Source organism: Gavia stellata, chromosome 14 (assembly GCF_030936135.1).
Source record: "Gavia stellata isolate bGavSte3 chromosome 14, bGavSte3.hap2, whole genome shotgun sequence".
Lineage (NCBI taxonomy): Eukaryota > Metazoa > Chordata > Aves > Gaviiformes > Gaviidae > Gavia > Gavia stellata.
Window position 1 is genome coordinate 12,140,451 of NC_082607.1, and position 11,194 is coordinate 12,151,644.

At 54.9% G+C, this 11,194-nt stretch overlaps 1 protein-coding gene across 1 annotated transcript; it reads left to right on the forward strand.

Annotated features, from left to right (window-relative positions):
* The first annotated feature begins 1,185 nt into the window (after window positions 1-1,185).
* On the forward strand, window positions 1,186-10,857 carry FATE1 (fetal and adult testis expressed 1). The gene is made up of 7 exons (XM_059824257.1): window positions 1,186-1,202; window positions 4,353-4,649; window positions 5,216-5,382; window positions 6,175-6,263; window positions 7,241-7,402; window positions 10,071-10,149; window positions 10,617-10,857. Exons 2-7 carry the CDS (start codon window positions 4,454-4,456, stop codon window positions 10,746-10,748), a joined length of 825 nt encoding a protein of 274 aa, XP_059680240.1. The 5' UTR covers window positions 1,186-1,202; window positions 4,353-4,453; the 3' UTR covers window positions 10,749-10,857.
* Window positions 10,858-11,194: the final 337 nt, after the last annotated feature.

Consider the following 11,194-nt stretch of genomic DNA (forward strand, 5'->3'; position numbering starts at 1 on the left):
TTAGCCCAGAAACTCCCAGCACTGCCACCCCTTGGTGTTCACCCCAGCACCAGTTTCTCCACCAGCACCGAAAGGCTCTTGTATGTCCATCGGCTGCCTTCACCCTGCTCGGTCCCTCCCTGGGGACTGATGCTCTCGCAGCAGCTGCCCTCAGCCCAGAGCTGAGGCTTGCCCAGTGTGGCTGTTCCAGGGGCAGGACACGTGAGGTTTGCAGCTTCTGGCACCTTGTCTGTCCCTTCCCAGGCCTTTACTTTGCCTTTTGGCCTTAGCAAATTGGGATTATGGGAAGACCTGACAGCGAGCATCGGGGTCAGAGCCTGGAACAGACCGGAGGGAGACGGAAGGGCACTCTGCGTCCTCTGTCTTTGATGCTCGGTCATTATCCCTGCAGTTTGTATTCTGTAAAACTTGGTATATTTCTGTGCAAAAAAAGGTATTTATTAAAAAACCCTCACTGTCTGAGTGGCATAGTGTGGCTTTTTCTCACAGGGGAGATGTCTCACTGGGCACAGCTGGATTTCCATCTCGTGGGGGTGCTGGGGCTCAGCTCTGCGGCGCGATGGAGGCAGCTGTGGGATGATGACACCAATACCCCCCCCCAGGCACGGCTGCAGCACAGTCGCCAGTGAGGAGGGGACCATCTCTGGAGATCGCGTGTGTGCTGCTGTAGGGCCGGGAATGAACCCCACACATCTGCCGGGAGCCTTTGAGTTCCCTGGGCACGTGGTGCAACTCTTGGTGAGAACTGGAGGGTGTCCTGTGAGCCCTGGCGGGTTGGTAGGTGAAGTGTGGAGGGATTTCCTAAGGTCTTTGAGGGGATTTAGGTGCACAAGTTGTCTTGCTGTTCCTCTGTGTGCTCCTAAACCTCTTAGATAATCCCCTTTAAATAGCAAGACCAGGGCAGCGTGGGATTTATTTTAAGCCCTTTCAAAACCAGATTTTACGGTCAGGTCTTGGACTCTGTCCCTATTCAGAAGTGTTTAAAACTGTTCTTCATCCCAAATGGATCATTTTATCGCTGCGGACTCCACTGAGAGGCAGGAGAGATTAGCTCTGGCACAGCTCGGCACTTGGATGGCCGCGTCTCTGCTCCCACCCGGGCTCCCAGGGTGGCATGGGGACGTGCTGTGGCTGGCACTGCCACGCGCAGCGGCGTTGGGGTGCCGAGGGGAGACGGGCTGAGCCCTCACCTTGAAGCGTGGGTTGGTTTGCCTGCAAACATCGCTGGGCTGCGTGTGCCTGGGGACGGGGCGGGGGGGGAACCTGGTGAAGCTCCTGGGTTTGCTTCTGTCCCCCGGGCAAGAGCAATCCTTTCGCTCCGGCAAACTTCGTACCTTCGTGGTCAGTGCTGGGAGAGGCTGACCGCCGGGCCGGGGGGTGCCCGCTGCCCCCGGGGGGGCGCCGCGCTGAGGAGTCGCAGCTCGTTAATCACCGCGGCTGCGGCTTTAAGCAGGAGGGCGGGCTGCCGGGAGGGCGGGCTGTCCCGGCCGGCACCGGCACCGGCACCGGCACCGTCCCCGCCCCCGCCCGGGCTGGCAGCGGGCGCGGCTGTTTACAGGTCCGACAGTTGCCTTGGACTGCAAAAAAAAAAAAGAAAAAAAAAAAGTAAGTGCCCCCCCACTCCCCCCGTTTGGAAGCCGCAGAGCTGGTGGGTGCCGGAGCCGGGGACGGGACGTGGCTCTGCGGACAGCCTCGGCCCCGGCGGGGGAGCGCGTCCGGCAGCGGGGGGCACCGGGGCGTCCCTGCGGGGCGAGGGGCGGGATGGCCTCTCAGCCCCGCCGTGGCCTTCGGAACCGGGGCGCTGTGCCCGGGATCCCCGGAGCCCTTTGCTCCGCAGCGCATCCCTAAGCCGAGGCCGGGGGACGCGGAGGGCGCACCCCGGCTCTGCGGGGCCCGCTGCGCCCCGCGCTTGGCTGTGGCAGGCGGCAGCGCCCGAGCCGGGTGACAGACGCCGTTCCGCTCCCTGTTAGCGTCGTTCTGCCGCGACGGGTTACTGCCCCAAGCTGAGGACAGAGCTGTGAGCGAGGTCAGCCCCTCTAGCAGGGGGCTGCCCACCCCAGCCCCCCACCCCGAGAGCGGAAGGGGGGGCGATGGACCAGGCTGGTACGCCCGCCAGCCTTGTATGGAGCATCCTGGGCCGGGGTGGGACGGAGAGAGGGGGGTTGTGGGGTTTACCTCCCCAGGGCAGGCTTTCCCGGCTTGCAGGACTTAAACCTACTCGCAGGCTTAGCGTGCCGGACATTCCCTGTCGCTGCAAATGCACGGAGAAGTGCCAAAGCAGAGGCCGAGCAGTCTTCTTCCGCTGGCGAGGGGCGGTTGCTTGGCAATAGCTAGAAAAAGCCCTAAAGAAAGTTAAAGGAGGAAATCCAGCCACTTAAGCATTTTGTTCTTATGGGTTTTGACAGCTGATTTTTGTTTCTTTTCTTAACAGCTTAGTCTCTCAGAACCTGCTTCTCACTCCCCTCCCATCCCTCTGCTCTTTGGGAGCTGCAGCAGATTAGAAAATGAACCGATCTGCCCTCTCCAGATTTACTGTTATTAATATATGTTGGTTTCCCCGAGAGCAGGCTGAGAAGGCAACACAGGGTGTTCGTTCCTCTAAAGCACCAAAACTGTGAAGGAGAAATCTTGGTTGTGGATGTCTCCATGGTTGTGGACTGTGGGGCTGGGTATTTGATGCAGGTTTCTCCTATGGGACTGACACCACTTTGGGACCATCCCAGGACTTACGGGACAGTCCCAGAACTTACTCCCCGCTCCTGAGTGGGGGGTTCCTGCAAAAATCCACTTTCTTTGAGGTTTTGGGGAGAAGCAGGGTGTGCGTGTGTTGTGACACCCATGGGTTGGTGTCACCCATGCCAATGTTGGCTCTGGGCAGGGTGGTGGAGAAGGCATGGGGCAGCCGGGGGCTGCTGTGCTGCCGCACACCATGTGCCCGGCAGCGCCTCTGGGGCAGACCCGGTTGCAGAGATGGGGATCTCATCTCTGTGCGGCTGGAAGCAGGAAATTGCCGCAGCTGATGCTGGGCAAATTTATGTCTCTTTTTAATTAAAAGGTTTTTAATGACGGAGGAGGAGAGAGCAGCGCAAGGCAGGTGATCACTGGAAGTGCTGGTTATTGCAGACGTGGAGCCAGTTCTGCTGCCCTCACACACCTGGAGTTACACGGCCTGGCTGCTGCAGGGGATGGGATTGGTGGCTTGGGGGCCACATCTCCTGTGGCCCTTTGGGCTCTGGGAGGCGGTCCTGCTCCCCAGGGATTTCCCTCTGCTCCTCTCCTCTGGGTGATGTCCCAGGGGGTGGCAGGGGGCTGGGGCAGGCGAGAAGGTCTGAAGTGCCCCGAGAAGCAGCAGCGAGGGTGGTGGTGGTAAGCCCTGGCTGCTGCCAGCTGGGCTGGAAATGCAGCATTAGAGACCCAGCTGCTAAATATAGTGTCTGGGCGTGATCAAAGAGGGCAGGGCCCCTGCATACTCCCACTCACTCGCCTCCTCCCATTTCCTCACCTTGAGCTTTGAAAAGGAAGACCTCTCCTTCCTCCGGCTGTTTGGACTGTGCTGGAGCAGGTGGCTCCTCTTATGGTGGAGATTTTGACCTGGAAGCAAAGGGGGACTTTTTTGGACATGGCAAGCTCAAAGGGCAGCAGCAAGGAGGGTGCAGGGGGGCTGTGCATGCATGTGGCACATCTGGGACGCCTGGGCGAGCTGACGGGTGCTTCTCCTTCCCCTCTGGAAGGGTGGGTCAGTATCTGGCAGCCCTGCTCAGGGCAAAGTCCGGCTTGGTGTGGGTCACTAGAGGAGATGGGTGCAAGGAGATGGGTGCTGGATCAGGTGGGGAATGGCATATGGCCCTGGGGCATACTGCAGCGAAAGTGTGTGTGGAGAACGAGTTTAGTGCTCAGCTTTTCCTGTGGTAACCTGGAATCTTATCACCAAAATGTGTCCTGTTTTTAGAAAACCTCATTTTTCTTTGAAGGTGTATGAACACAAAAATGTGCTCCTAGCCCTCCAAAAAACTTTACTTCTGGATGGAAAATAATTTTTTTATCACTAGTTTTTAGGGTATACTTGAACTGCTCTTCTCTCACAGGTGTGCTGAACTATCGCCCTTTCCTTGCTATTATTTGAGTCAATAGGTGCTAAGCTTATGCTTTGCTCCCAGGACACATAGGAGTTTTCTCCTTTCTCACCCTGCCGAGCAGAAGTTCCCTCGTGCCGTGGCCCTGTTCCCTTGCCCCCGCCAGCTGGGCTTCATGGGACACCACGTTCTCTGGGACAGCTCTGACGGTGTCTGTCTTGTGGGTTGTTTCTGCCTGTGTTTTAGCTGTCTTATAGCACATGTGTTGTCCCTGTGCAGGTGCCAGTTTGGAAGAGCAGCTTGCTACCACTTTCGTTCAGCTTTCTTTTCCTCTGTGTGAAACCCAAGGGTGCTCAAGCAATCTGAGGAAATCAAAAAAGATGTGGCCGCTTTGGGGACTGGATCTGAACAGAGTCCGCTATGACCTGCTCTTCACAGAAGCCATCAGTCAAAGGATGCAGGTTCCCAACAGGCTGAAGGTAGCAGATAGCTTCAGCCCTGTGGACAAGGAGCCAGTGACAGAGGATGTCCCTCCTTCCTTTCGGATGCACATCCCTGATAGGATTTCTCTTGCAGGTAATGTCCTGGTTGTTTGGGGTGGCTGGAGGTTGGTGGGGCTCGACAACATCCTAGGGAGTAGGATCCCTTTATAAAGTCCCCGGTGGTTTGCTTTGCAAGAGGAGAGGACAGGGGCAGATACTGTAGTCAGCTTTCTTCTGGAAGGTAGGACAGGATGGTGGAGAGACGCTTGGGGAGAGGTAGGCAAAGGTGACCAAAAGAAGGCAGGAGGTGTCTTAGTTCCAAAAGGTGAGGAGCAAAATGTGGAGGCATCTCCCTCCACATCTCTTACCGTTCCCTCTTGGCCTTTGGTAGGCTCCCTGCTTTGGGATGCAGAGACATCTGGCCCTGTCTCTTTGAAAAATAGCTCCCAAACCTCACTTTCCTGTTGCAGTGTGTCCAGTTGCTTTTCAGTCCGTGGCTCTTTGGGCTGTCCTGGCGCTCACACCTGCAGGACAGAGTTTTTGATGTATGTCTGGTAACACTAGACACAGGGTTGGCTCTTCTACATGGGTGGATCTCTCTTCTCTCCTGTCCTGAGGGCATTCAGGTTGGTTTAATTCTTCCCTCTCCCCTCTCTGTAGAAATATCAGATGCCAGTTTGAGGCCCATCCTGCTGAACCAGCAAAGGAAAGTCCCCTCTGTTGTGGTGCACATGGCCCCGGACTCCTCTGCGCAGCCCACCCACCTCCGGGAGCTCCCTTTTCTGCACATAGCCGGCAGATCAAGCTCCCAGAGACGCAAACGATCGGTACTGTATTGAGAGCGGACGGGGTTGCCTGTGGTGGGAAAAGGGAGCAATCCCAGTGTTGGGTTTCTCCAGAGGTCTGTTATCAGTCCAAGCCAGAATTCATCTTCCAGAGTGCTACCTCCTCCTAGGAGTCCTAGGAGTGAGGGTGTAGGGGTGGTGGGAACTCTTTCTGTCCCATAACCAGTATACACCTGCGTGCTGGGACATCGATTCAGTCAGATCACCTACTGCATTTTTGTGAGCAGAAGATAGGCTGAGGTAGGTGCAGTCCCCCCACAACCCCCTTCTGCTGCTTTTGAAGTCCCTTTTCAACCACTGTTTCTCCTGGATGAAGTATGAGATGGAGCTGTTTCATCATTGCAGCGTAAAGGGTTCTGGTGTCAGAGTTGAAAGCAGATTTTAACCTTGTGTGAAACTAATTCAAAGAGGGGCCCCTGACATGGGCAGGCAAAGGCTTGGTTTGGTTGCTGGAGCTGCTGATCTGCCTTCTCAAATGCTTTCACTTCCCTGAGATTCAAGAGCTGTTCCCGGGTGCGTTAGGTTCAGGATTTTTGATCTGGATAGAGATGAGATCAGCAGGCTCCTTGCTGGTGGCCCTTGCCCTGCTCCAAGCATGTGTCCCTACCCGCTTCAGCATCAGCTCACCAGGTTTGGGGCTCATGTAACGCTCCCACCCCTGAACGCTTTCCCCGTGCTGACGGGCTCCTGGCACTGCAGACCACGCAGGGCACCGGGCTGGGCTCGCGCCGTGCAGGGTCTCTGCACTAACATGGTTGTGTTTGATGCCAACAGGGCCATCACAGCAGCAGGTCGCGGCGGGAGAGGACTCCAAATGACTGTGCCCAGCTGGCCTTGCACAGCCCGGGCCAGCACCATGAGCGGTGAGCACGAACCCAGAGCTGTCTGTGGTGGGTGGGGATCAGCATCTCCTGTCATCTGTGCTGCTTTGATGCTCTGTGGTGTCGGTGCCCCGAGGCAGGGAGGTATCCAGATCCGGGCAAGGCAGTGCCTGGCAAGTCCTACTCTTGCATGAGAGGAACATGACTTCTGGGGTCAGAGAGGTTTGTGCCAGGCAGCGTTGAAGGCAGCTGTGTTGGTCCCCAGGATGATGAGCTCTCTGCTGAGACACACGGGGGAGAGCACGTCCCCTTTTGCAGCAAGTTGAGAGCGCTGTTGATCCTTGCCTGGCCGTCGGGCCAAGAGGACCTTGCTGCCTTCTCTGGCTTGTCCCAGTCTCTCTGGCTTTGCCTGTCTTCCTCTGGATGCTTTGCAATGTGCTCTCTTGCTCAAGCACCAGCACGGCAGAGTGCTGGGGGCTATGGGCAGGTGACCACTGGCAAACAAGGCACCAGGGCTTAACTGGGTTTCTACAAGGGTGGTTGTAACTTGTGGTGCCTTGCAGACAGGGACTAAGAGCACACTTGCTTTTTAGCTCTTTGAGCATAGCTTGTGAGCAGTAGCATGGTGATAATGATCCTCTGCTCATGGCCTTGTGCTCTGGAGACTCTCCGGTGGAGAAATTGTCTCTAACTTAATCCCAAAGCAGAGCCACCTTTCCCCCTAGAAGTCCAGGGTTGTCCTGGGTGAAGAGCTGCCTTCCTCAACCCCTGTGAGAGCAGCTGGTGAAGGTCTGGTTATCACACAGCCATGGTTGGCTTTGGAGGAGTCAGGTGACTGCTTCTGAGTCAGGGGGGTTGCTGGAGGGGGTTTTCCCATCTGGTGATGTGGGGGTCTGGGTGCTGATGGCATTGCCCAGAGATGCTTGGAGCTGCTGAAGGGATGAAGGGCATTGCCAAATGCCAGGCTGTGCCTGCGCTGTACGAGGCCAGGCAATAACAGGCATGATTCTGCACCCCAGGCCGGACGCATGCCCTCTGCCCATGTGCAGTGCCCCACTCCCCCTCCTCGCAGAGACGGGCAGAATCTACTCCTTGCAGAACATCTTCCAGACCATGTATCTCCTGGGCCAGGTGCTCTTCCACCGTGTCCAGGACTCTCTGCAAGACCCAGTGCCATCCAGGTGACTTCAGCTTGGCTTGAGCCACCTCCCTGTCACTCTGCAAGTACTTGCCTTTGCCTCGCTTAGGCATGAGCCAGGCACGAGCTCTGTAAACCGCAGGCTGCACGGCACAGGAGCAGGATGGCCCTGCATGGCTGCCCCAGGCTCTTCTCCTCACCTGTCCTGTCCGCCAGCTCCGGATGCCTGGCCCAGGAGTGCCTGGTGCAGCCAGCCTGGGTGCACCCAGCTAACCCAGCCCACCTTGTGTCTTCTGCTTAGCTTAACATGGGTCCCCCGGGCACCCCGAGTGATCGAATGCCGCCTGTGACATTGCTGGGATTTCAGCTGCTCTTCACTGCTAAGCAAGTGCTAATTTTTCTGCATGCCTTGATAGCTTGACGGAGAGAAATGTGTGAAGGGAATCAAAATCCGGAACAGGTGGCCTGACCCAGGTGCTGTCCCCGAGACATCCACTCCTGCAGGCTCCCAGCACCCTTGGCTGTATCTTGGTCACTCTTAATTAACCTCTTCCACGAACTGGCTGCACTGAGTTACTCATCGTGTAGCCGATGCCTCTGTCCAGGGTGCAGTATGCCTGTGTGCTTGCTGGAGCAGGTATGCAATGACCTCAATCTCTCTGAATGTGCTGGAGCAACTGTCTCCACCACACTCTCATCTGTGCAAGTGCAGTAAATTTAACATGTTCAAAGACATCATTGCAGCCTTAAGGTGTCCCCACTGCTCTAAGGCTGGTGAGCACCCAGAGGAACGTCTAAATACTTCTAACTCTCCTTGAGCAAAGCCTCCAGGCAGAAAGGGAGGAGAGTGAGCATCCATCATCGGTGCCATCATCAGTGGCACACCCTGCCTTCCCTCCCCAGCTGGCGCGGAGGTGCAGGCAGCAGAGCTGGCTTCTGCCTGCGGACAATGCAAAGTGATGTCCCTGCTTTTAACCATAGTAGGCTGACTGTCTTCAAACTTTTTTTAATGAAGTCTGGGCATGCCAACAGATCTGGTTAGTGGCTACGTAAGACCTTCTCCCTCCTCCCATCAGCAGTAGAGGTTTAGGCCATCGTACCATGAGAGGTGGTAGCTTGCGGAGCTGCTGTAACACAGTGGGGTGAGTCCTGGGCCTCTCCCCAGGTCTCGATCTTCCTTTGAAGCCAGCCACCTTGAAACACCTCTTCTTGGTACTTTGCATCACTTCAGATGCATACGGTATCTCTTCAATATGACAACTTTGTACCCCTATGCAACAATAAAAATAAAAAAATTGCTGAGCTTACTTGTTTGTCCTGAAATTTTAATAAAGAAAAGTCTGGTCTCGGATAGAGATGTGAATATTTACCTGACAGTGACCTCTTGAAGGGTCTGAGTCATTGGAAGGTAATTTCTAGTCTTTACTATAAAGGGTGTTCACCTGTATCAACTGTGATTTTTCAGTCAAAAGCTGCAGGATGTGTCCCTTTTTAATGGCTCTGTGCTGGGGGAAATTGGATTTTTATTCTGTTGTGGCTTTCATTTTACACCGCAGCTACATTACGTGGAGATATTATCTCACAAATGTATTTTCAGACAGAGATTCACTGTATCTCCACATGCTGTTCTGGCTTGTCTTCAGCGAGATCAACATCATATTGCAAACAGGAACAAATACCCTCCCCTCCCCAAGGTCTCTGAAGGAGCGGTGTTAGACACTCGGCAACCCGTATGGTACCAGCGAGTGCCCACGCGAGTTACTGGTGTACATAGGGGAGTTTTGATTATAGAACAACTGATGTAGGGCTAGCCTATGATGATAGGAAAAACAGGCCGAATATGGCAGTTTTGATTTTTCTCACTGTGGATCTACTTTATTTTGTGGCTCGGTGCTGTGGGCCCTGCAGCAAGGCTCTGTCTCCAGGGGATGCCCTGGAGATGTGTGGTCTGTGTTGCCTCTGTCAGTGCAGCAGCTAATCCCAGTGGTGGCCCCTTGGTTTCCAGGGATGGAAGAAAGTGGTGCATGCTTGGGTTGCTTGTTTATGTTTCAAGCTGCAGGTAAAATTTGCTATAAGAGCAAAAAGTGATACTTTTTTTGGTGGGGGGGAGGGTGGGGAAAGTGAGTTTATGGTATCTGGAAATACCAGAGAGGAACAAATCCTTGTCTCAGCAAACATAGGGCCCTTTTCTGCTGGCTGATGCACTTGCTTATATAGTTCCCCCCAGTTGGTGGCTGCTTTCCACCAGCTGACGTAAATAAGATCATCCCTCCATTTTGGCATTGGCCCTGTGATACATGTTTACCTGACTGGCTCTAAAGATGATTTATCCAACCCTCAGTGAATTCCTCTGATTATAGAGAACGGGTGCTCGGTAAATATAATGTTTTCTCTCTGTTGGTCCTCTAAAGAAACACAAGCATGCATTTTCCCTGTTGTCTGTCATGGTACGTGCTGTATGTTTTGTTGTGATCACTATGGGGTGCATGGTGGAGGGGTATTAATATGCATGATGGGGGTTAAGAAGAGAGGAGTAGATGCTGTGCAGGTGCTGTTTCCTCTCTCCTGGTGCTGCATCCAGACAGCACATCCTGGGCATGCACATGCTACCTGCATGGCTCGGCTCCCTGTGGCGGTGCTGCGTGTGCGGGAAGGCAGTTGCACCTCTCGAGCAGTGTTTGTCTGTCTGCATCTCTGTTTTTCTTCGCCAGCTCCCAGGAGGCTGGCCCAGCCCCAGAGAGCGCCTTGGAGGAGGTCGGGGTTGCTGAGATGGCAGCAATGAGAAAGCAGGTGAGATGAGGGTGAAGGGCTGCAAATGTTTCCTGGGAAAGCCATAGGAGGGTGGGTGAGGGGGCCGCAGGGGTCTGTTGCTGGGTTCTGATGGGCTGGCGTTGCCAAGCTAGTCCCGGCTGATGGTACTAATGGGGAAGCAGGGGGGGACTTACATGTGTGTTGACCCATCAGACTCCTACCCTGAGGGGCTGTAGGGCTACAGGAGACAGCCAGACCCCCCATCTGCTGTCAGTAAAGGGCTCAGGTGCTCTTCTGTTGGGAAGGACCTGTTCCTGAAGCATCTGTTCAGGAGCTGAGGTACTGCTGTTAATTTTCCCATACAAAGGTAGCTGCTGCTCTAGAAAAGGAGGACCTGAAGAAGATGGCAGCTCCCATCCCTCCATCCCTTGCTGTTCCATGCTTCTGGGGTGTAACCAATGTCCTGCACTTTGCTGCTGACAGTGGACCCACTGTTTCCCTTGCAGTTGACAAGGATCTCGAGGAGGCTCCGCATGCTGGAGGAGCAGCGCAATGCCTGGCAGCAGAAGGAGGCCCTGATCTACTCTGTGATGATCTCTGCCTGCCTCATCAACACATGGCTCTGGCTAAGGAGATGATTTCTCATGCCCTGACCTCCCCTGCCCAACCCTGGCAGTGTGGGTGAGGGCAGGGAGAGAATCCTTGCTCACATACTTGCAAACAGTAAAACTATGTGTTTCTTCTTAACTTGGCCTGCTTTTTGCACTGTAGGCCCTTGAGGATCTGTGTCCTTTAGGCCCTGATTACAATGAAGGTGCCATCCCTCTCCCATGCTTTAGCATCAGAGGTGGGTGAAGGAAACGATGAGTCTGGACCTCGTGCCACAGCAGTTGGAGATCGGTGTCAGGGGGAGGTGGGGTACAAGGAGTATGGCCTGACAGGCATCGTCCCAGGGCTGGGCTGTGGCTGCAAAAGCTCTGTGTACACTAGCAATCACCTTGTATGTTTGATGGGGTCAGTGCTTGTGTGGGAAGCTACTGTGAAGAGCCCAGGTCTCATAAGAAATTGGTGGCTGATACCAGAG

Coding starts and splice junctions, on each gene's coding strand:
- FATE1 (XM_059824257.1), top strand. CDS start 4,454: ATGTGGCCGCTTTGGGGACTGGATCTGAACAGAGTCCGCTATGACCTG. Junction 4,650..5,215: donor TGATAGGATTTCTCTTGCAG/GTAATGTCCTGG, acceptor CCCTCTCTGTAG/AAATATCAGATGCCAGTTTG. Junction 6,264..7,240: donor CCGGGCCAGCACCATGAGCG/GTGAGCACGAAC, acceptor TCTGCACCCCAG/GCCGGACGCATGCCCTCTGC.